The sequence below is a fragment of the Schizosaccharomyces pombe genome, assembly GCF_000002945.2.
Source record: "Schizosaccharomyces pombe strain 972h- genome assembly, chromosome: I".
Taxonomy (NCBI): Eukaryota; Fungi; Ascomycota; class Schizosaccharomycetes; order Schizosaccharomycetales; family Schizosaccharomycetaceae; genus Schizosaccharomyces; species Schizosaccharomyces pombe.
This window is the reverse complement of record NC_003424.3, coordinates 5,555,273-5,579,133: the sequence shown is the minus strand read 5'-3', so window position 1 is coordinate 5,579,133 and position 23,861 is coordinate 5,555,273. Positions and strand designations below refer to the sequence as shown.

The following is a 23,861-nucleotide window of genomic DNA, read 5'->3' as shown; positions in this document are numbered from 1 at the left end:
GATCGATGCGGTTTGCTTCTGGAGAGACATGCTAAGATTGCTACTGATGGACAAAAGCCATTTTTGAAGAAGGACTCAGACTTTAAGGAAGTCCCTTCTGGAGACATTGATTTAGAGACTGCTATTTCACTAATCAAACCCACTGTTCTTCTGGGGTGCTCCGGTCAACCTGGAAAATTTACAGAAAAGGCCATTCGTGAAATGAGCAAGCATGTCAAACATCCCATCATCTTCCCAATCTCTAACCCCACCACTCTCATGGAAGCAAAGCCCGTTCAAATTGACGAATGGTCTAATGGTAAAGCTTTGATGGCAACTGGTTCTCCACTTCCTCCTCTCACACGTAATGGTAAAGAATATGTGATTTCTCAATGCAATAATGCTCTTCTTTACCCTGCTCTAGGTGTTGCATGTGTGTTATCCCGTTGCAAATTGTTGAGCGATGGAATGCTGAAAGCAGCTTCCGATGCTTTGGCCACTGTTCCTAGATCTTTGTTTGTCGCCGATGAAGCTCTCTTGCCAGATCTGGACAATGCTCGAGAAATCTCTCGTCACATCGTTTTTGCGGTTTTGAAGCAAGCCATTTCTGAAGGAATGAGCACAGTGGATTTACCCAAAGATGATGCCAAGTTGAAGGAATGGATTATTGAACGAGAATGGAACCCTGAATACAGGAATTTTGTATAAAGTTTTTCATTTTTCTGAAGTCTACTGTTTTTTGGTCCGCTTGTATTGAAATGTGAAAGATGAACTTATAATAAGTTGCTCAAAAGAGAATATTCACATTTTATTTAAATACTCATACTTGATTATTTAGAAACATTTATGTGCTTGTTTAGATTACTTTCCATAAAAAAGGGTAATATGTATATACATATTGTATTTTAACAGCTTAGCATCATTTTTATACTTTCTTTTTCTATCATTTTGAATGGTCTTTCATACCTATGCAAGTCAAAGTTCATTCGTAATTCTAGGGATATACAGCGAGTACAGTAATACTAGGATTTTTATTTTCAGTCTCTCGCTAAGTGTTTACAAAGAAGATTACTACAGCATTTTTCAATTAAACGTAAATATTCTCATAATGCAGCTGAGGTGTCAGGGAACGCTTATTGAATACATTAATTAGGTGCTTTCCAACTGTAACTAACAAAACTCCAGCTAAAATATGTCTAAATCAGACTCATTCCCAATAACTCAATACACTATTATGAATTCACATATACTGCAAACGAGTTGTGCAATGTTAGTAAGGTGACAACTAATTAATATGTGTGTAATGATTTACCGAACAGATATAATACTACCATAATGTTATTCGTGGGTAATTGATTGATTTCTAGAAACTTTATGGTTGCGTAGCGGTCTTCGAGATGAACCTTTTGAAAAGCTTGATGAATCAATCTTCGGAAGATTGCTACATAAATAATCAATCAATTTTGATGATGATGTGCTTAATTGATTAGTACTGCTAAAGATGCGTAATCAAGTACGTTCCAAAATGCTATACGAATAGGGGGGGCACTTAACGTATGACCGTGACATCTGGAGTTAATGCAGTTAGAGCCCGAGCCGAGGTGGAGCCGCGTTAGCAGCCAACTAACAGGGTGATTGAGGGTCATGTTTATACACGCCCCTGAGAGTTAAAGCATGTCTTACCGAGCTCTAGCAGGTAAGTTTTGGCTTATTATTAATGATTGTTCTCAATCAAAAGCAACAACCTGAGCTTTGTATTCCATTATGATTACAAAGATATAATTCACTGATTTGATCATTCAGCTTACTGACCTTTAGTTTTATCAATTGTCTTATAACCAAAGTTAAATAAAAGCTTTCTATAGAGTAAGGGAAAAAAAAGGTCCGTAAATCATGTTTTATTAAACTGGACCATCCCCGTTGTAAACCAATTTCTCTAGTCTAAAATTTTCAACCAATTGTTTGAATGCTTGGTTTGCAAATACCAAAAACAAAAATGTTTTCTCTTTTAATATATACTTCTGATGTATCAATTTGTATGCGAACTTTTAGCATTTTAGATGAACGACAATCTCTTAGGTCCTAAAATTTTATTAGAGATCAGATATAGTTATGTATTCCAATAGTATCTACGTACATCATTTCACAATGTAATATTATAATAATTTTTTTTATTGTATACGATTATTATAAAATGCCGAAAATCTTAGAAGTCCAATGAGTTGAATAATCAATTCCATAACACATTATTCAAGATATATTCTCATAATTTGAGGTTAATCTTTTTAAAGGTTTTTTTTTTTTATTTTTATTTATTTAAATATTAATCGCTTTTAGAGTTTGAAGTATAAGTTTGTAAATATCACTAACTTTTAATGAGCTTAAAACTCGTAGTAATGTTTTTTATGTTGATCATTTTAATTTGATGTTGTAAAAAATTGGAATTACTGGCAGAAAAACAGTTGACATTTATAATAAAAAAATAAAAAAATAAATATAATGATAAAGATAATTTGAACCCCTGTACAGGAACTTCATATTGTTTGAGTAATAATTGGATGCCTTATCTGCGACCACGATTGCAGCCTCGAAAACCGCCTCTGTAGTCTCTTCTGCAACAAATCAAAAAAGGGAAATAAGTAGAATTGTTTTCAATATGGTTATTTATATCAATTGATTATGTGAATGATTTTTTTATCAAAGAAAATCTTAATTCTACATCGTGCAAACTCTTGTCTAAGTTAGTGTCCCTCGATGATGAATGCGCACAACATGTATGTACACACATCGTCTATGTAACATTTCCCCTTGCATTAGTTCGTCATCATTTAGATTTGAAGAATGGGATAAACACCTATTACCATAAATAATTCCTCAAAATCTTTCATTACCAAAGTTTAAAACGCATATAATACGACGTTTGTTTATACAAGCATAAGTTCGCAAACAGTTGTAACAAGCATGAATACAACTTTGACTTCTGGAAGCGTGCTAATTACAAGTTCTTTTGACTCATCATCCATCATAGCAACTTCAATCGTTGAGGATACCACCGAGTTGGTTCCGATGTAAAATGAGTACAGCTTGATTTGTTAATAATATATTATTTGAAACATTCTTATCACTAAAAACAATGGAGAAAAATATTGTATAAGACGGAAGTGAATAGCAAGACAAAAGGCTATGGAATATGGATTAATTTTTGACGTTAATAAACAGATTCACGTTCGTTTGCTCACGGTTTTTGTTTAAGCTAATGGCAAAAATCAAATACTCATTACAAATACTGACAGATCGATAAATGATAGAAGAAATCCAAAAAATGTTAATCGGATGGTATTAAATATACAAGATTATTGGTTTTGTTTCAATTATTAAATTCAAATTCAATTTACAACTAATTAATTTGATAAAATACATCTGTTATTTTTGATTGGATTATTTGGATTATTTCATGAAATTCCTATAATTTCAAGCTGTTTTCTGCAGCATTGATCGTCCATTTCCCGGTCAAAAAACAGTATTTCATCTGCTCTTCTCCCAAACTCCACACCATATCTACAACAGGATTGATTGCTTTAATTTCAAACATGTCCCCTTTAATAGTTGGGACTTTAATAATTATCCTATTGTCAGGACTCGCAACTGCTTTTTATGTTACGTGGCAAGGCAGACTCATTTGTGCTGGTGTAGGGCTCATACTTGAACAGGCTTATGAGGGTGGTCAGATGTTTAACACATTGATGGCACATTGCTTTGAAACGTACAATGGTGTTGAGAAAAGTGGAACGCAGTGTGTGGCCGATTGGCTTAAAGTAGGGCTTTTGGCTGTCACATTTGGGGCTGGAGGACCTAGATTGGTTAACACATTAGGTGGTTCTTCGCCTACTACAAAACGGGTAATCTATATTGTGATGATTTTACTGGTGCTGATTACTTTAGCTGTGAACTTGAAACATTAAGGCCTTACACATTGATGAGAAAGAGCCTGCCGTATGGTAATATACACGATGTATGGATTAACACAACCGACACTCATCAGATGATAGGTGTACATATGACATTGAATGGAACAGATATGATTCATTATTATAATAAAACTTATGTAATTAATTATTTTAGCTTTAAAATAAGCAAAAGCTTTGTTTTTGGTAAAATGGCTTTTTTTGGCTGTGTGGTGGATGTATTGCGGAATTTGAAGGTAAAGTAGACAAAATAGAGTTTTTTTAATCACAAACGGAGTCATTTGAACTGCATCAAAATTATCCGCGAAGTGGACTGTCGAGTACTCGTTGTTTCTGAATGAAGTCCAAATGTGGAGTTGGCACATTCAGACTCTATTCGGAGCCCATCTACTATCTATCTATCTATATTGGCATTCCCATATAATGTAATGAGCTGTTACATGTTATTTTTAATATACCGTTGATAAAATGATTTTAGAATAGAAATGAAGAAAGTAAAATTAAATAAGATTGAATTAAGATAAATAAATTATAACAAGAAAAAAAATTAAAAAAAATATAATTCTCATAAATGAATACTAGAATAGCTTTCAAATTATGTTCTAAGTTCAATAAAATGATAATAAGCATAAGTGTGTATAAACTTGATGAACATCAAGTACATCGACTATTTCACTTGTTTAAAATAAAATTTATCATTTTTAAGTCTGTTGTATTTTTTTTCTTCTCTTTTCTTCTCTTTATGAAGCAATTTGAGGGACTAGTACATTGTTTAAGTATAACAGCAAAGTAGGAAGGAGGAGACACAAAAATATAGTGTGAAACGTATTCTACTGTGTAGTGCGTTAATAAGAATTATCAACCCTACCCTACACTTTACCCACACATTTGTCGTACACAAAAGTATTCAGGACGGACGGATAATACAACAAAAAAAACTATAGGAGTAATGGAAGAATAGTATGCATGAGTGAAGTCTGATGAACGAGTACTTTTGATGACACTCTAATGACAATGATGTGTTTCTCAAATCACATTGGTCTAAATCTCCTATTAAAAAGTATGAGACAAAGGCATATATCTTCAATGAGTTATTGTTTTTTCTAGTGTACATATATCTGCTGGACAACCAGCCAGAGTGCAAGAGATGGTGTATTGGACTTTGCGGAATGGCAAATTTAAAACTCGCGAATTGTATTTGATGTTTGGAAGACTGATGATTTACAGCAGATACGATAAAACTCGTAATATGAAGTTTGCTGAAAAGCCAATCCCCAGGTTTCTTTCTGAGCTGCTTTCCATTTTAGCACTTCGGTACTATGTTTTGGTTCGACCATTAGAAGCATTGATGAAGTATGTGACAACCGCTGATAGGTCGAAAGTAGCTGCATGCACACTTGGATTTCATGTTTGTGATTGTTGGCGAACGATTGCAAAGAGATTTACCGTATCGAATTTTTCCAAAGGCCACCTACCAATGCATTCAAAAACCGTTGGGATTTCGAAACTACAGACACATTGCTCACTACTTTAAAGAAAAAGAACATCGAGAAAGACATGACGAGAGAATCTTATTTCGATTTACAGGCTGAACATACACGAAACACAGCGCTCTACATCTATGGACGCACTATGGACAACTTGCATTATCTGCCATCGGATTATTTCGTCAACTTTTTTCGTGCAAGCTATAAGTGGCAGGAACTATTGCAGATTCGAGACAACCCGACCCATGGATTGTTGGTAGAAACAAAGCACCCATTCATCAAGCGAGTTGATCAATTGGAGAACGCAAATGGAAAGACACGAATCATGATCGCTTAGCAAGGGATTTGGACTCGGTATCAACTATATGGGAGTGCGTTTAGTAGTACACTATAGATTGCCAGCTTCATCTATGGATTATGTATACAGGAGACAGGCCGAGCTGGAAGAGATGGCAAGTATGCGATTGCAGCATTGTTTTACGAGAAATATGACTCTACATGGTCAAGCTACGTGAAGGATTTGATGAAAAACTTTCTTAATGATAACACGATGTGTGTGTGTTCGATCGTTTCTCGCAAATGAAATGGATTGCGAATGTGTATGTTGTGCATCGTTTGCTAACTGTATTTACTGCTCAAGATGTTCAGATTCGTTACTTGGTGAATTGTAACCGTGTCTACGATGTATGGAGTGAAACCGACAATGCCAGAAATACCGAAACCAGCCATTGCAACACATTCGGGTTATAAAGCATCTTTTTCGTCTTCGTCCCCACTACAGCCAGGGAGTAGCAGTGATATGAACACTAACCGTAACACTAACACTGCTATTAGTACTAGTGCTACGCCAGTGTCTGGTAAAACTTAACTACACATTACGCTGAGAGGTAAAATACTCTGACAACATTCGTTCGATTGTATAAAACAAAATCCAGCCGAAACGATTGTTGTCAGTAATCAAGATTACGATCTAAATTGAGTACCAAGACAAAACGAAATGGTTAAAAAGTTAAAGTCGTTTTTGTATGGACACAATTTCTATAAAATAGACATGAGTAAAATCTCGCTATTTGTTTGTTATTGTGGAATAATGAAGAGTCATGGGAGATGAATGTTGTAAACGATGGCATAGAATTGGTAACGAAAAGTGAAATCGTTGGGATCAACTATTTCAGTATTTTGTTTAAAGAAAATGTTGAACTCGACAAGTAATGAGAGGTGGTGCTTTCGTTAAATAATGAGTGGTGGTTACGGTTATACAGGATATGATATGTGTATGGTGAGAATGTGATGTATGTATTTGAGTATAGACAATCAGAAAATCTGTAAATAATCAAGTCGCAAGAAAAAATGAAAATAGATATACAAAGTAAAGAGATGAATGAAATGACAAGGTATCGTAATGAAAATTGAAATTGTTGAAGACGAATAGATGAGTAAATGAGTAAGTGAGTAGAGTAGATGAGTAGATGAGTAGATGAGTAAATAAGTAAATGAGTAAATAAGTAAATAAGTAAATGAGTAAAGAGAGTAATCGTTTGAATAGGACGACGATGCTCACTATTGATGATGGGTTGGTTACAGTTACATGGTTGCATTGGATATGTGTAAGGTGATAATGACGATGATTAATAAGAAATGGAATAAAGTGTCGCTATTGAATGAAAATGAAAATGAAAATGAAAATAATGAGTCAGTCATATTACAAGTAAGACGGTAGATAATAAAGAATAGTTATGTAAGTTGGTATTGTGAAAGATGATGATAGAAAATAATAATTGATGAACAGATGAGATAAATAAGATGAAGATTTCGTTTGAATGAAAAGTAACGGTTCTATAACATATGAAATGAGGTGAATGGTAGTAAGATAGATAGAATAGAGTAAGATAGATAGAATAGAGTAAGATCGATAGAATAAAGTATGGTGATATAAATAGAGATATACAAATACATTGCGAGAATGTAAATAGAAAAATAAACAAGTGACTCTAGTAAATCGAAATAAAAAAAAAATGCAAAGTAGCTGGCAGTAAAAGAGTACGTGTATGTAGGATGAAAACAGATGTTTGTTTTTGATAAATATTAGCTTCGTTAAAAAAAGTTAAGGGTACGATAAAGCCAACTGAACGACGTATAGTGATGAATAAGAGGAGTAATAGTAAGAAAAAGGAATTTCAAGTAGAAAGATAGAAAAGAGGAAGAGGAAGAGAAAGAGAAAGAGATAGAGAAAGAGATAGAGAAAGAGATAGAAGATGAAAATATTGGAAAGTAGATGATGAAATTAGTGCATTCTATTCCACTAAAACAAATCAACTAAATTATTGAAAAAACAGTCGTTACAATTACTGGTGATGTGTCAGCTGGCAATGAATATGTCAAATAGGAATTGAATACGATATAGAAAAGTACAACTTTTGTTATTGTTATTGAAAGTAAAAAAATAAAGTAGAGAATAAAGTAGTAACAGATAATGAAACAATAATGAAACAAATAGAGAAAAAGATTAAATTTCGTTAATTAGAAGAGAAAATGTTTGAGTAATAATAAACAAAAAGAAGAGTGATATGTCATGTTGTAGAATGAATATAGCGACAAAAATAGAAAAGTATATGAAGTTGAAATATTATAGATAATGAAAATAATGAATAATGAATAATGAATTAATATATTATACAAGTTTCGCTATTTTGATAGAAAATAAATAAATATACTAAATAAATAAAATGAAAATTAATCAAAGTAAATTAAAATAAAACAAAAAAAAATTAACAAAAATATTAAAACTTAATAAAATAAAATAAAACAAAGTAAATTAAGATAAAACAACATAAAATTCGATAAATTATAACTTAACTTTTTTTTTTTTTTTTTTTTTTGTTTACATTTTACTCTTTTAAAGTTTTCAAAAGATCTAAAATAATCTAAACTAAAAAGCTTCTGTTCTAATGGTGTTCTAGATGCCTTATTGTTCATCTAGAACAAAAAAAAAAAGGAAGACTAAAAATTAAATTATGCTAACATAAACATTTATGAAAATAGCAAAATAGAAAATGTAGGAAAATAAAATTTTGCTGCATGTTTATATCCTTGGCTGGAATCTTATATCTCGGCCATTGGGGTCTATAAGATTTTAATTATGGCTTTCGGTTTAAAAGTTGAGCCATCGGGAGGTGGTGTCCTTACTTCTGACAGTCTTCCTACACATAATGGAAAAACGGCATTACAGTCAGATGCAACAGTTGGTTCTGACATTCAACAAATAGAATTACAAAATATACCTACTCCTGTGAAAAAATTAATCTTTATCGTTTTCATGATCATATAGAATGTAATCATCCTTAGCAATGTCATAATTAAGGATTCAAATTATACAATGATAGATGATACAACAATTAAATAGATCTCGATGATGATTTATTAAAGTCTATATTGTTTGCAATACTATAAATAGAGACACAACTGAACATCGTTCCTCAGTTCAGTTATTTAGCTATATCGGTGACCGATACCATTAGACTCCTTATAACAATAATTATAACAATTGTTAGTTAGACATACCGCATACCACTAGTTTGTAGATCGCAAAAGAAACTCACCGCTATTATACGTATCGTTAAACAGATACCAAACTGCGTAGCTGTTAAATTGTGAAAAGAAAAAGGTTGTAAGGATTACGAGATGCCAACATCATAATGCTTTTCCTAAATAAATGAGACACCTCAGAACGTAAAACATTCACCATTTTGGTTTTTTTTTTAATTTTCTCGTTTATGGCTTAAAATATTTTAGTATATTTTCTTTTTTATTTTCCATAAACCACTCTTTTTAATTTTACTTTGGGGAAAAATACTAGTGAATCAGAAGTCATCAAATTACAGTGCTGTCGTTCTATTCCAATGTCAAATCCAGAAAGCTTGAAAAAACAGGTTGAACCTCCTGGTTACAATGAGTTATTTATGGTGGAAGATGTTTGTAATGTGGACCTAGAGCAGGGACTTGATTTGTGTAAGCCTGAAAAGGTAAACAAACAATCTCAACGATCTCGACAATCCCGACAATCCCTCTTTACCAACACCATTAAGCCTCAAAAAGACAAGATGAATATTAAAACAAATAAAATCAAAGAGTTTTTAAATGACCCTTTTACTGAATTTTCTAAATTCCACAATAGCTATTATCCTGATGGAAGGATTTCTACCCGCAGTAATTTTCGTTGGCCCTTGCTTATTATTTGGTCTATTATCATTGTATTCGCAGTAGACAAAAAGTTCGAAGTCCAAAAGTTTCTTTCAATTTGGATAAATGAAAATCGGTTCTACAGTGAAATTTGGGTGCCTATTGCTATTTACGTTTGTTTGCTTGTTTTAATGTTACTTAGTTTAATTTGTATGTTTCCTTTATAGTGATGCTTTTTTTCTTTTTTTTTGCTAATAATTTAAAATAGTCTTTGCAGAGTTTGCGGTACTTGCTTTACGGGTGACCGGTGTGATTATAGCAGTCTTGGGTGCAGTCTTGGGTATGATTATAGCAGTCTTGGGAATGATTATAGCAGCCTTGGGAATGATTATAGCAGCCCTGGGTGCAACTATAACTGGCCTTTTGTATTTTGGTCATTGGGCTCTTTACAAACTTGTAATATTGTCTTTAGGCTTTAAAATTGTGACACCAGGAGACGTCTGTGTTTCTAACACTCTTCCTACACATAACGGAGAAACAGCATTACATTCAGAAACAACAGTTGGTTCTGATATTGAACAAATAGAACTACAAAATATGCCTACTCCTGTGAAAAAATAATTTTCTTTATCGTTTTCATGATCATATAGAATATAACTATTCTTAACAATGTTCGAATTGACTGTCCTGTCCAAATCATGCACATAAGGTGCGTTCGTTATGAATTTCAATTATGGAACCAAACCAAATTATGGTTTTAATTAAGATATTATCACTTAATGTAACTAATGTTTTTATCTTTCGTTTCATAATTATTCAAATACTAAAAATGACTTTTTTATATTTTTTTTTTTTTAAAAGCTTAAAATATATTATATTAAATAAAAAATTTCGAATTGAACCAATTTGGACTCCCACTTGTGTTTCAAAAACTCCATTTCATCTACTTTAACCCAAAATTCAGCGTCATATTCACTACAGGAAAGGAGTTTTATTCATTATCTGTTAGTAGAAACAATTTGGTTTCAATTTTTTATGACGAAAATACTTCGAGTTAATTTAAGGCTTTGTTTGAAATATAATTCGTTTAGTGATTATTCGCTTAGTGATTATAGATATCGTTCTAATTTTCAAATTACAAAATACTAAACAGCTTTATTTGAATAAACAGTAAAAGATTCTAAATCTTTGGACTACTTTTAAATGGTTGACAGACCAGAAAAATTTGAGAAAGAAAGTTTTATAACAAATCGTCTTATTATCTATCTTGCCTAAAAGGAGTGATCAACCTTGAATGACAGAATTTATTTTAGGTCGATAATGGTTGGACGGTGGTGTGGTGTATGCTTGCTAAGCGAAAATATTGCAGGACATAAGTTAGACGAATTGAATTTTCTACGTTATAATCTGTTCTGGCGCTTGCTCGCAATCGTAAAAACAAACTATTGAAATTAAAAAAAAAAAAAAAGATTGGTAGTGTACATGCTGAATTTCAATCTATGCTTTAAACTAATAATTGCTAAATTCAAAAAAAAACGAATGCTATCTCTTTATCCACTGGTCATTACCAGTTTTTTTTTTTTTTTGCTATATTTTTCTTTTAAAAAGCTTCTGTATTCTCGGGATATTACCAACGGCGTTATTAACTCAATCATCGAATGAAGTACGAGTACTAACGGAATAGAACTAGTCAACGGTGAATGACTTTATCTTTCACGTTCCATACTTAACAGATTTTTTATTATATTCAGTAACTTGTGCTTGTACAATTTAAATCTTGAAGTAAAGGTATGATGCGTGAACAAACCATTTATTTGTGTTCTTTTCCCTCCAATCTTCCCAATGTTTTAACGCTAACGTTATGCAACGTGGAGCACGGTAACTCCAAAACGAAAGATATAAAAGGCTAATCATTCCTGATCTGCTTTTCCCTTGAGCAAGCATCATTTACCAACTTTTTTAAAGATGCGTCTTCATAAAACACTAGCATTGCTGTTATGCAACCTAGTTCTCCATACTCTAGTTAAAGGTGAAGTAGACGCCAAAGCAGTATCTATTACTACATAAAAGGAAAACTCTACCTTGTCAAACCATAATGGACTGCCTAAAGAAGCCAAAAAGCTCACTCTTAAGTGCAGTTGGTTCATTGTGGAGGAATCTAACAGTGCCAGAATACATGCTAATTTTTTTGCACAAAGCTTCGATAAAAGAGAAATTGCTTTGTCTTTTTTTGAAGCAAATGAATGGCAAAATATAATTGGCTGGAATGATCAAGTTGAGGAGATGATTGACTTTGTAAAATCAAGAGACACGGTGATCCAAAAATCTTTTTTTGAGGAATTTAATTCCCAAAACCGAGAGATGGGATCATTTGCATATTCTGGTAACTCGGAATCGGTATGGACGGGCGAAAATATTACAAGTATATGGAAAACTATTTTGATTAATGAAACGGGTTCTTACTGCGTAGCTGCGAGACCAATGACAATGGATGGAGCTGAATTTAATTTAGACCTTATGGGGTATTCGGTTTCAGAAGATCAAATTAATAATGACGAAATTGGCATTTGGAACTATATTTCTGTAGCTGAAATGGGAGGAGTACTATTATTTTTGAGCTATTGGATATGGACTTGTTTACATTTCAGCAAGATTATATTTCCTGCTCAAAAGGTAATCTGCCTTTATATTTTTCTTTTTGCGTTAAATCAGACTCTACAAGAATGCATTGAGGAGTATGTTTTTTCTTCCGAATGTATAAAATACAGACAATTTTATTCGGTGTATGAAATAATTGATTTTCTTCGGACAAATTTTTATCGATTATTTGTGATTTACTGTGCATTGGGTTTCGGCATAACTAGAACTGTTCCTAAATATCTTATGATAAAAGGAATTAGTATTGTCATTGCTTTATGTTCTGTATACTGGATTTCTTTATATAAAGACGTATATGTAGTATCAGAGATTTTTGACATGATCCAGTATGAGGTATTTCCTGCAATTTGGGTGTATTCTATTTGTCATTTATTGAAACAATGCACGTCTGTAACAACTTACGAAAATGCTTCAAAAGCCAGATTTTTCAGAAGAATGCTAAATGCATTTATCTTTATATTCTGTGCATCTCCAATGTTGCATTACCTGTCGAATATTATATTTGGAAACTTTGATTACAGACTGTCGGTGATCATTGGTGATCTTTTCACTTTTATGGAGAAAATTGCTTTTCCATGTTACATAATGTTTCCCACCCATAATGAAGCACTTGCCTACAATCGAAATGTAGCTGAAGAGGCTCAAGAGAAAATGATTTAACAAAAACCATGGTTTACTTGATTCACCTTTAAAGGGGTTACCGGGATTATTTTATTTATTATTTGTTTATCAATGGATTAATATCCAGTTATTTTAATCTCACTTTTTTACACAGAAATTGTGTAGTAAGTTCATTCTTATTTAATATACCACCTATTTATTTTTTACAAATGAATATTTTTTTACTGGAACGTTTTAAATACACATAACCTTTGAGTCGATGTGAAATAATGTTTTGTTCAAACTTAAAAGTTGCGAATCTGACATATAGACAAAAAAAAAATAAAAAGAAAAAACTGGTTACCTTCATAAACATATTTTGCTAATTTATTGAATTTAATTATTTTCAACTTGCTTTCCCATTTTCCCAACAATTTTTTTATCTATAATATATATTTTACAAAATTAATATAGTACATCGCATGGTTTTCTTTAAAACGACATAAACGTATAATAATAAACGGGGATTCAAAGTAATAAATCGAATCCAAATCAACTTTCAAATACATCCATTTCATCTACTTTACCCTTATATTCCCCTTCATATCCCCAACAAAAAACAGGAATTTGCGAAAGTAGTAAATGGTAAAAGTGAATAAATAGAATCAAGGTTAAAAGCTTACTTGTATGCATAAGAAGATAACTCCCTCCTCTTTACTTTTGCTTAAAAACAGATTCTGAGATTCGGGACTAGCATCGGTAATATAAGTTTTTCTTTCATACTGTTGAGTACTAGCATCAGAACCCTTAATGGTAGGAAGATCATCATCATGACTACGCCTTTGTTCAATCGAGTAAACATTTGCTGGTTCGTGCCAGTCACACTGAGAACAACAAAGTACCTATTATTAAAAATGTTAGCAAGCGATCGCTAACAAGTTGAAAAGTAAACACCTCCAACTATTCCATGGAAAGCATGTAACAATGAAGATCAATGAATGGCTATTAGCTTAACAAACTTGTAAACTCAAAACAGACTAACAACGTTTGTCAGGCACTAAGAGCAATAATGGAACAGACTTCATATCAAACGCTTTCTTGAATGTTCTTACCTTATTCGTATAAACCGGAAGAACAGGCACAATGAGAACCGTTACGGTTTTCAACTGACGACATACTCGGACTAAAAACAAAATGTTATGTTAACATTAATAAGACAAGTTTAAAAAAAAAAAGAAAGAGCCAATTGCTTTCGAAACTACTCAACTTGTTTATTTCTCGTACCAGTCTTCTTTGAACTAAAAAAAAAAAAAAAGCATTAGCAAAATGTGTTGTCAAACGGATAAAAAGAGAATAGGAAGAAGATTGCTGGAAACAATTTTAAAACAGCGAATAAAAAAAAAAGAAATAATAATAATAATAATAAACAAAATACGAGTCGCTAATTTTTGAAACTAATCGCTTCCAACAACTGTTTCATTATAACTTCACCATTTTAATATTGTCCCCAAACAGCATGATTTAATTCTCTTTCACTAATTTCATACCACACAGGACACGTAAGTAAAACATCCTTATAATCGTCAGTGGATATCCACATATCTCGTAAATGTAATGGCATTGTTAAAAAAAATAAACACTCAAGTGAATAGAATTATGAAGAATTCGAGTCTAGTTCAAAATATTTGTTTTGACAGAGTCCCTCTATTTATACCAAGACTAAGCCTCACAGTGAAATATTGTCTAGCAGTAAAATTGCTGATTTATTTATTATATTGTTGGTACATTTACTCGGAAGTACCATCGGCTTCATCTAAATTCCGATCCTTTACATTTGGATGCGTCGTAGTATATCATAACAAATTTTTTCCTCGTTTCATTAGAACTCACTCCATTAACTCCATTAGAACGTTTTCTAAATTTCAAGTCATTATACTTTTCTCTATTGAGAAAGTCACTAGGTCAGAAAGCAAGAATCATTCTTACTCGAAAACCGATATTAGTGATCTGCACCAGGGCTATAATAATCCACCATCAAGATTCATATCACGATAACAATTCCATAGTATCTTGCTATATACGTGTAATGAGTATTCGATACTGGCTTGATTGCTATTTCTCCTTTGCTTGTAATCGTAAAATTGACTTGAAGATCTAAACCTTCTAATGCAATCATTGGAATTCTGCCTAACCTGATCAAATATGGCTTGATCACCGTTAAGTTAAAAGCAGAAGCTATGCCAATCAGTATGATTGTAACTTACAAAAAAATATAGCACAACGACATACAACATTATGGTACAATAAAGAAGACTTGATATATCAAGAACGAGGTTCAGTTTGTGCTCCGTTTATATTATTGTATTTCTATATATGACATTACTTGATGCAATCGCTTAAATATGTACTTTTGTGTAGTTATACTCGCAAGTACAGTAGCATTTTTAAAGTAGCGGTGATGTTGACGAATGGTTTGTTTCAAATCCATCCATTTCAATTTCAATTGTAAATTTCTCTTTTTCAATTATTAATCAAGTAAGTTGAAGTGTATCAGCACAATAAATTCTGACTATTACTACTCTTAAAATAAAACTCAAGCGAAACTAATTTTTAATAGCAAGTCATATTCTTAGTTTGATATGCTATCCGCTTTGGTTTTGCATTGTTATGACTTTGTATAACCTAATAAGGTGACGAAAAATCAGTTCGTTTATATTTCTGATGAGAAGAATTCACTATTATTACACAGAAAAACATTTACTTCTTATTAGATACCTTCAATATAATATATTTTTTAAATGTAATAGCGACGACACTACCCATAATTTACAATACATTGTATGGTAAACAACTGAGTAGTTGATACACCCGATTTTCATTGAGTCATACACTTTGCGCTTACTATCACTTTATTTGATTAAATGCATAATTTACAAGCCATTCCAATATTTCGCGCACTTTTCGGACATAGTAATAAAAGCCGAGGTAGTTTCGGCGACTTGCAACATGTTTTTTTATCGTCAGCTCGGAAATAGATTTCCTGACAGAGAAAGAAGGATATAAAAATAAACATGATGGGGCAATAAATAAATATTTCACCATTTTTTATATATCATTAAGAACAATGAAGAAATATATCTCTGAAGTAAAAAATAGTTGGGAAAATATGTATGAAGATCCCGCAACACCATTTGATAATGAGAAACCAGACGAATAGATCATGAATCTTTTACAACTGGGGAAATTACATGAGAATGTATTAGATGCCGGTTGTGAGCCAAATAGAAATGCTAGATATTTAGCCAGTCTTGGATATAAAGTCGTGGGTATTGATATTTCCGAAAGGGCTATTTCTAAAGCAATCGATAAAACATCTAGTGAAAAAAGTAATGTCAACTTTAATCAACGCGATTTTTCAAGATTAAATGAATTCAAGGGGCATTTCGACACTGTGATTGACATTGGTTGTTTTCATTCAATTCTAAATAGTGATCATGAGCCATACACAGCTTCGTTAAGTCATATATGTCACTCTGATAGCTCCGTTTTCCTAAGAGCGTTTAGCGAAACAAACAAATCACGTTATAGACGGTGGCAGGGCCATAAAAGGTATTCCCTCGCTTTAAAAAGAAACAATGTCAAAAAGCTTTCTTTATAAACTATTGGAAGATTGAAGACATTAAAGAAGAAAAGTCCTGCTTCATCTTCCCCTAACTAGAAAAATAAATGTTTACACATGGTTTGCCAAAATGCGTTGTAAATAGTTCATGTACATAAAATATATAAAAATGAATGGACATGCACATCAATTTTAAGAACCCATTAACAAAAAAAAAAAATTCAGACACTCAATTAGCTAGCTAACAACTGTTCTTTACGAAGAGTTGAAAGAAACTTACAACCAATGGAAACCTTAGAAATATCAAGGCTATGATGCACTAGCGAAAATCCATTAAACTGACCAGAGCTTTTAATTTTAATAGATTGGCTGTTCTTATTAGAAATCGATTGTTAACATTCATGAATTCAGCATTATATTAATGGTTAGAAAGTTATGGATCGAATATAAATGTCAAAGAAAGCAGGTGTGAGGTGGTCATTTGCTGAATCAGCAGGATGGATCCATGATGGATGGGATCGTGCAAGTCTAAAGAATTCTTCTGTAGTGAGTGTTCGTTGAGGCGATCTATAGGACAAAATAGCAGAATTGTATAAAAGAACTTGGAAAAAAGTCTATTAAAATAAATTGAGTATACTTTCCATGCCTGTAATTTATAACTTGCTATCGTGCTTACTTAGAATGCTCCGCGGTGAAGCGTGCACCGCGGAAAACTTATTGCATGTATTTTCCGCGTAACTGAGATTATATACATAAGTTAAGTATTTTGTGCATTAATTTTATATTTTAACCGGACCATACAAAAGTAACCAAAAAAGAAAATTGCTTTTAATTTAGAACCTCAAGCCTACTACTTTCAAATAACTTTTGGTGATTTTTTGTTGTATAGGAATACTATAGTGGAAACGACCTTTAGTATTGCTTAATCAATCTACGTAATTACTTGAATAATCGCTAGAAGATTTTCATTTTTTTTTTCAAACAAATTTCTGTGTTTTATATGAAAGAAGAGTCAATTTTAAAAAAATGCGATTCAAGTTCCATAAAACACGTGCCATCAACCCCTCTAGAGACAAACTGTCCAGACAAATATAACCCTAAAACATGGCCTATTCGTTTAAAGGTACGAAATGTCATTGTTATTTCATCAATGACTTTTTTGAATCAATACGGTGATAGTGTCTTTGCGCCAAGTATTTCCAATATTGCAGAGCAATTTCATGCTTCGCGAACCTTGGTCACTCTAGGAGCCACACTTTATACATTAGGGATATTATTTGGAAATTTAATATTTGCTCCACTTAGTGAACAGTTTGGAAGAAGACCTATATATTTAATTGGTTATAGCGTATTTGCACTTCTTCAGATTCCCATTGCTCTGTCAGTAAATTTGGCAATGTTTTTAGTATTTCGTTTTTTTTCTGGACTTTTCGGATCCGTTGGTTTATCAAATGGATCTGGCTCACTGGCTGATCTGTTTGAAAAAAAAGATCGAGGAAAATATATGGTGATTTATTTTACCGTTCTCTCGATTGGACCAGGAATTGCGCCTATAATTTCTGGGTTTATTAGCCAAAGTTCAATTGGTTGGCAATGGGAGTTTTGGATTCTATTAATTTTATCAGGGTTCAATTTATTTTGGGCCTTTTTATTACTAAAGGAAACATATCCCCCTGTTCTCAATCGCAAGAAATTTGAAAAATACGGCGAAATAGGAGAAAATGAACCAGTAGCGTTGCGTCTCACAGGTAAGCAACTGCTTATAAAATTGTTAATTTTATTGAGTATGAAAAAGCCAATTTCTATTTTACTTTCCCAACCCATTTTAATATGTGTAGCCTGTACCATTGGTTCTATATATGGAATGATAAACTTGGTGCTTATAGCTTTTTCCGAAGTTTGGAAATCTTCATATGATTTCAGTCCTGGGATTAGTGGTTTGATGTACATATCCATTACCCTTGGACTTTTTTCAGCAGTTTTCATTGCCATGCCTATCAACCAAAAGTTTTATTCATATCTGGTAAAGCGAAATGGTGGTGAAGGTGAACCTGAATTTCGACTTCCTATGGGTTTTATTGGAATCACACTTTTTGAAATAGGAATTTTACTTTTCGGTTGGACTGCAAGATATAAGATTTTTTGGTTTGTGCCAACAATTGGATCAGCCATTATGGGTGGTGGGTACATTATGACTTCCAATCCCTTAAACATGTATGTGGTAGATTCATATGGAATTTACTCAGCCAGTGCGTCAGCGGGTGTAAAAATATTTCAACTATTATTAGGAGCCATCTTTCCATTATTTGCTGAAAGTCTATTTCGTCGACTGAACTACGGATGGGGGTGTACTTTACTTGCCTTTATTTTATTAGCTTGTGGCTGTAGTCTTCCAATCTTATTCAAGTATGGAAAACAAATTAGAAATCTACGACCATTTGACCCCTCAAAATACTAGTTGATTTAACTGATCAAAGTGAGGATTTTCACACACATTTTCAGAGTACTTGGAACGTGCCGAGCTGATTAAAAAACACCGGTATTAACAAAAAATTTTATTTATGAAGCAATACGCTATTTCGTTATGACAAACTTGATTCAATGAAACTATTATAAACCTTAAAAGCGACTTGAGCTCAGTAGCTTATAACATTTTATTCAGCATTATGTTTTATGTTTTCTATTTATAGAATCATTAGTCTTTAGTTAGCCTTACAGCTTCATCTTGCACAATAATTTTGGCTGATCAACTCTTATTCTAGGGACAGTTTGAAAAATCATACCTTGTCTCGTATTTTAGACTTTTAGGATCTGTGGCTCTAATTTGTGACAAAGAACATAATTACATGTTGGACCGTACTTAACGCACCTCAGTCCTTCTTTTGATCTCTTGGCTCTGTGAAGATAAACAAAACGTACAAATCCGTTAATGGTTATAACGACGATGAGAATACTCAATACTCGGTAAAATCAAATGTGTTGCTGTTCATTTTAGCGTACTGCCTAGCGCGGATTTGTTTGATAGACTCATTCCAAGATTGTCGATCTACTACGAATGATTTGCAACCGCTTGGAAGCCGAGTAACTGTTTGTCGCTAACTTATAAAGATTTCCTGTTGTGCTTTTTTCACTAGTAAAATGAAGTATGCTATAACTTTTCCTTACCATTAAAACACAATAAAAAGCGAAAAACACATAAACAAAATCAAAATACTTATGAATTCCGTTATTTGTTAGAAAATATGTTTAGTATAAGTTTAAAATAAAAAAAAAAAAAAAAAGGAATAAAATATACCCCCATAAATATACGCTACTAATTTGAGCTCGAAGTGACGATAGTCTAATCGCTCTTTTACCCCCCCCCCCCACGCTACTTCTATCTTTATTATCTAAAACGAAGAACGAAATCTCTCCATTTTATTGCATTTTCTCAAGAGAATAATTCAAAAGATATGCATTTTCAATTGAAAACATTAACAATTTTCTGTGACTCAACGTCTAAATAAGAAAGAAAAGCTCGTCGTTAACATACTGATATACAAGTTTTTTCAAGCAACCTGTAACATTCAAATTGGTTTAATAGATGCACATTTAGAAGATTTCTTTCAATGGTATACTTAAGAACCATACTAGTAAAAGTTATAAATGCTATAAATTGGGAAGAACCAAACCTCGTTCGTTAGTTCAGTAATAAGCTACTTCGGTGATAGGTAACAATTTAATAAATATCTATTCTCAAACATTAAGGCACTGTGCAGTAGCACAATCTTTACATTGCTAAATTTGTGCTTTTTCCTTCCTATTTGCTGCATAAGACAACGATGTACATGTACCAAATATCTTTATAAAAGTAAGAAAAATATAAATTAAACTTGGAAAATAATACTAAATAAAAAAAATAAACAATATTCAAATGCACTATTATATTATTTAATATTTTCTTTGTATAAGATTTAATCTAAATATTTATTCAATTTTTCATTTTTTTTTATTAATATTTAAAAAATGTTTGTGCGGTAAATAGGTATTAACAGGTCTATATACATGGACTAATGGTTCTTGCACCCATGGGTATATTTGGACTGTGTGCTTTACTAGTTGAAGCTTCAAATCCTTGTAGTATGGTCAATAGTCGGTTCGGAGAGTATGTTTACATTGGAGCAATCGATCCAAATCCTTTTAAGATAGACATCTGAGCTTAAGAATTTGGAAATTTTCTTGTCTTTGTAGCAATAAGTAAGCATGTAAAATAAACAGCTTGCCTGCCAGATTATCTTACTTGGGATTATTCAAAAAAAGATTCTTTCTATGGTATAGTTTCATTTTTCAATCTTTAACATTATAAAAATGGTATGGGAGGTACACAAAATCTGTTGAATCAGACTAGTTCTTATAAAATCCAACTTTGTCCCGTCGGATTTGAGTATGTTTTGATGATGCCAAAATTGATTTTTTAAAATGAAATTTCTGTTTCTTTTACCTTATTGATAGTAAAATTTTATGATTTTATTCATTGAAAAATTACGTTTGGATATTTTATGGTGCTATCCAGTCCAGGATTCCGTCCTTAATATTAAAATTTGATTATTTCAATGTCTAGAATTTTTAATATAGCTGCTTTTTTTTGATCTTTTTTTACAGTTTTGTACGCCAAAAAAAAAAATTCCAAACCTGTTGGTTCAGTCTGATTATTCGTGCTTTGACAGACTGTTAAATTTACTTTATTTTTCTTACAGTAATAAAAATTATTAATGATAAAAAATTTATTAGATGTTTCAACCTTTGTACCAATTTGGTGCCGCTTTTAATGGCTTCAATAATTGGCATCAAAGCGAATATATGTAAAAAGATAGACTGTGTAAAGGCAGTAAGAATGTCGAACTCTTTGACCTCATTTCAGAACTCGTCTGACCAACGTAGGATTAAAGCTAGCCTTCAGTTTTTTCAAATACACAAAAATATAACAAAGGTAGGGAAAATAATTTATGAGTAAACATACAGGGTTGTTTTACATTTTATTGTACTGGACAATACGGCAATTTTTTAAAACCTTTTTTAACTTTTTGACTTTTATTTTCAAAAAAGCGGTGTTGCACAAATCAACTTACTACAGTACAAGGTTTCGGCTGCAAGGTTAGCATTAACAATCTATTCGTCAACCATTTTTCATAAATTATTTATTACGGGTCTTATATAAACGAAAACTCTGAGCTTTTTGATCAACATAACTATGCAACCATAAAGACTTTTTATAAGGGTTCAGCTAATTGTAGAAAACTTTTCATTTAAGCTGAGTTTATTGTATTTTAAGTCTACTTGATATTTAAAAAAAAAAAAAAAAAAAAAAAAAAAAAAAAAATAGGCTCCAAAATTACAATTGTATTTAACCATTTACTGATAATATGTTGCTTACAATAATGAATTTTGTGCAAACAAGTCATTCTGTTACTCATCAAATTAGGCTTTTTGGACTTTCAAAATTAATTCGGTGCATCGTGCAACGCAAGTTACGCAAATGAACGTTGCATCAACTCGCTAGTAAGCAACTAAACACATTTTATGGCTATCAAGCGAATTAAAACTAAAGGAGTTTTAGATAAATACAGAATCCACATAGCATTCAAGAAAACAGATTATTAAATATCCCGTGAGCGATATTAGATATAATCCGACAAAATAAGTGACCAAAATTGTTTTAATATTGATTGCTTAAGAAATTGTTACGCTTTCGTATCTTCCAAGCTTCATAAAAGAATTAGTCATTTATACAAAAATAAAAGAAATTTGAAAAGAAATCTAGTTGATTTCTTCGAAATCATGCATAATCAAAATTCATATGTAATTTAGAACGAGTAACTACGCTTCTCAAATCACAAATTTATATTTCCCCTTGGATAGGAACTGGGCAGTATGGCTCCTCAAGATATTTTATATCTTCTTCATTTAGTTTAAGTGTAACAGAAGCTAAAGCGTCTTGGAGTCTCTCCACTTTAGAAATACCAACAATTGGGTAATCACCTTTATGTAGCGACCAAGCTGTAGCTAAGGTAGCCATGGAGACGTTATACTTCTTTGCCAACTCTTCCACACGACTCAATATTGCTTTGTAACCCGCCCCAAATTCCAAAGCCCTCGTATACAAGTCTGTCTTGGATCTAATAGTTTCTTCATTTGCGTCAATGGATCTTGTCAAAAGACCCCTAGCTAAAGGAGACCAAGGAATCAATCCGACCCCTGTCTTTTGACAATATGGGATCATTTCTCTCTCTTCTTCACGATATAGTAAGTTATGATAGTTCTGCATCGATATGAACTTGTGCCAACCATGTTTCTCGGCTGTGTTTTGTAATTCGATAAACTGGTAGTATCTCATTGTGCTAGCTCCAATGTATCTAACCTTTCCAGACTCAACGACATCGTTCAATGCACGCATTACTTCTTCAGCTGAAACATGAGGGTCATAACGATGGATTTGTAAAACATCAATATACGTTCCCAATCTCTTTACTGAATCCTGTACTGCATCAAAAATATGTTTTCGAGAAAGACCACATTGGTTTGCAAGTTCTGGGGAATCATGAAGTTGAACACCGCGGCTTGATAGATCCATATATAATTTAATCAAATCTTTTCTGACTGGGGAAAAGCATTTCGACATAATAACTATGCTGCTACGAGGAATCTCGTATTTACGTATAAACTTTCCAACCAATTCTTCTGACACCCCAGCTGAATAAATGTTTGCTGTGTCAAATGTACGAATTCCAGCATCGTAAGCAGCCTTCATTATTTTGAAAACCTCATCTTCTTCTTCAAGCACCCAGTCTTCCCAATATTCTTTTTTACCAAAACTCATGCATCCTAGAATAATTTTGGAAACTTTGAGTCCAGAATTTCCTAAGTAACCATATAATTCTGGTGATAATGAAGATATTCTTTTTAATCTTTAACAAAAACGCGAGAAGCAATAAGCAACCTTATGAACTTGTATATAGCTTTCATTTATAGTTGTCAGGTGGTACATTTTGCTTACTAAGCATATTCGTTCGAAATATTAAGAGATTAAAGGAACATTTAGCATTATCAAGCCACAATATAAGTAGCAGGTATTGTTAAGTTTTCTGCTTACTAACAACTTTTATTTCCTAAAAGATAGTATGCTAAATTGCAAATACAATCACGAACATCTTAATTACTTTTAAATATTTAAAAACTGTGTAGGTGATAAAAGAAACTGTTCAAGCTTGCTTAGGTTCGGAAAGCAATTATGAGACTGAGAAACATTGGAATTTGTAAATTTGATTGTGTATTCGTTAATTTGTATAAATATAGATTTACAATCCTTTTTTTTTTTTTTAAATATACACTTTCTTT

At 32.4% G+C, this 23,861-nt stretch overlaps 8 protein-coding genes and 12 long non-coding RNA genes across 20 annotated transcripts, besides 2 other annotated features; 11 read left to right on the top strand and 9 right to left on the bottom strand.

Annotated features, from left to right (window-relative positions):
- SPOM_SPAC750.08C (NAD-dependent malic enzyme) lies at window positions 1-687 on the top strand (the record flags this gene model as incomplete). Its single annotated transcript, NM_001020464.1, has 1 exon — window positions 1-687. A coding segment is annotated over one exon (687 nt), but the record flags the coding sequence as incomplete, so codon positions are not given.
- Window positions 688-1,147: 460 nt separating this feature from the next.
- On the bottom strand, window positions 1,148-1,372 carry SPOM_SPNCRNA.4511. Its single transcript, NR_193871.1, has one exon. It is a non-coding gene; the product is annotated as a non-coding RNA (long non-coding RNA).
- A 2,064-nt stretch (window positions 1,373-3,436) lies between these two features.
- SPOM_SPNCRNA.4510 lies at window positions 3,437-3,914 on the bottom strand. The gene has a single exon (NR_193870.1). It is a non-coding gene; the product is annotated as a non-coding RNA (long non-coding RNA).
- SPOM_SPAC750.07C (uncharacterized protein) lies at window positions 3,570-3,941 on the top strand (the record flags this gene model as incomplete). The annotated part of the gene is made up of 1 exon (NM_001020463.1): window positions 3,570-3,941. One exon carries the CDS (start codon window positions 3,570-3,572, stop codon window positions 3,939-3,941), a length of 372 nt encoding a protein of 123 aa, NP_595033.1.
- Window positions 3,942-4,143: 202 nt separating this feature from the next.
- On the bottom strand, window positions 4,144-4,366 carry SPOM_SPNCRNA.4509. Its single transcript, NR_193869.1, has one exon. It is a non-coding gene; the product is annotated as a non-coding RNA (long non-coding RNA).
- An 888-nt stretch (window positions 4,367-5,254) lies between these two features.
- On the top strand, window positions 5,255-6,707 carry SPOM_SPNCRNA.4508. The gene has a single exon (NR_193868.1). It is a non-coding gene; the product is annotated as a non-coding RNA (long non-coding RNA).
- SPOM_SPNCRNA.4507 lies at window positions 5,525-7,474 on the bottom strand. Its single transcript, NR_193867.1, has one exon. It is a non-coding gene; the product is annotated as a non-coding RNA (long non-coding RNA).
- Window positions 7,475-8,750: 1,276 nt separating this feature from the next.
- Window positions 8,751-9,073: an LONG TERMINAL REPEAT.
- A 257-nt stretch (window positions 9,074-9,330) lies between these two features.
- On the top strand, window positions 9,331-10,231 carry SPOM_SPAC750.06C (uncharacterized protein; the record flags this gene model as incomplete). The annotated part of the gene is made up of 2 exons (NM_001020462.1): window positions 9,331-9,820; window positions 9,879-10,231. 2 exons carry the CDS (start codon window positions 9,331-9,333, stop codon window positions 10,229-10,231), a joined length of 843 nt encoding a protein of 280 aa, NP_595032.1.
- Window positions 10,232-10,490: 259 nt separating this feature from the next.
- On the top strand, window positions 10,491-11,322 carry SPOM_SPNCRNA.4506. Its single transcript, NR_193866.1, has one exon. It is a non-coding gene; the product is annotated as a non-coding RNA (long non-coding RNA).
- Window positions 11,323-11,893: 571 nt separating this feature from the next.
- ftm4 (transmembrane helix domain-containing protein) lies at window positions 11,894-13,253 on the top strand (the record flags this gene model as incomplete). Its single annotated transcript, NM_001020461.3, has 1 exon — window positions 11,894-13,253. The coding sequence occupies one exon, from the start codon at window positions 11,894-11,896 to the stop codon at window positions 12,926-12,928; it is 1,035 nt and encodes a 344-aa protein (NP_595031.1). The 3' UTR covers window positions 12,929-13,253.
- A 5-nt stretch (window positions 13,254-13,258) lies between these two features.
- SPOM_SPNCRNA.4505 lies at window positions 13,259-13,764 on the bottom strand. The gene has a single exon (NR_193865.1). It is a non-coding gene; the product is annotated as a non-coding RNA (long non-coding RNA).
- Window positions 13,765-13,907: 143 nt separating this feature from the next.
- SPOM_SPNCRNA.4504 lies at window positions 13,908-14,167 on the bottom strand. Its single transcript, NR_193864.1, has one exon. It is a non-coding gene; the product is annotated as a non-coding RNA (long non-coding RNA).
- A 315-nt stretch (window positions 14,168-14,482) lies between these two features.
- Window positions 14,483-14,923, top strand: ftm3 (transmembrane helix domain-containing protein; the record flags this gene model as incomplete). The annotated part of the gene is made up of 1 exon (NM_001020460.1): window positions 14,483-14,923. One exon carries the CDS (start codon window positions 14,483-14,485, stop codon window positions 14,921-14,923), a length of 441 nt encoding a protein of 146 aa, NP_595030.1.
- A 756-nt stretch (window positions 14,924-15,679) lies between these two features.
- On the bottom strand, window positions 15,680-17,130 carry SPOM_SPNCRNA.4502. Its single transcript, NR_193862.1, has one exon. It is a non-coding gene; the product is annotated as a non-coding RNA (long non-coding RNA).
- Window positions 16,089-16,526, top strand: SPOM_SPAC750.03C (methyltransferase; the record flags this gene model as incomplete). The annotated part of the gene is made up of 1 exon (NM_001020459.1): window positions 16,089-16,526. The coding sequence occupies one exon, from the start codon at window positions 16,089-16,091 to the stop codon at window positions 16,524-16,526; it is 438 nt and encodes a 145-aa protein (NP_595029.1).
- Window positions 16,655-17,083, top strand: SPOM_SPNCRNA.4503. The gene has a single exon (NR_193863.1). It is a non-coding gene; the product is annotated as a non-coding RNA (long non-coding RNA).
- A 357-nt stretch (window positions 17,131-17,487) lies between the features above and the next one.
- SPOM_SPAC750.02C (transporter) lies at window positions 17,488-18,945 on the top strand (the record flags this gene model as incomplete). The annotated part of the gene is made up of 1 exon (NM_001020458.3): window positions 17,488-18,945. One exon carries the CDS (start codon window positions 17,488-17,490, stop codon window positions 18,943-18,945), a length of 1,458 nt encoding a protein of 485 aa, NP_595028.1.
- Window positions 18,946-20,042: 1,097 nt separating this feature from the next.
- Window positions 20,043-20,268: an LONG TERMINAL REPEAT.
- Window positions 20,269-21,360: 1,092 nt separating this feature from the next.
- SPOM_SPNCRNA.4501 lies at window positions 21,361-21,809 on the bottom strand. Its single transcript, NR_193861.1, has one exon. It is a non-coding gene; the product is annotated as a non-coding RNA (long non-coding RNA).
- A 556-nt stretch (window positions 21,810-22,365) lies between these two features.
- On the bottom strand, window positions 22,366-23,460 carry SPOM_SPAC750.01 (aldo/keto reductase family protein; the record flags this gene model as incomplete). Its single annotated transcript, NM_001356212.2, has 1 exon — window positions 22,366-23,460. Exon 1 carries the CDS (start codon window positions 23,341-23,343, stop codon window positions 22,366-22,368), a length of 978 nt encoding a protein of 325 aa, NP_001343040.1. The 5' UTR covers window positions 23,344-23,460.
- Window positions 22,966-23,325, top strand: SPOM_SPNCRNA.4500. The gene has a single exon (NR_193860.1). It is a non-coding gene; the product is annotated as a non-coding RNA (long non-coding RNA).
- Window positions 23,461-23,861: the final 401 nt, after the last annotated feature.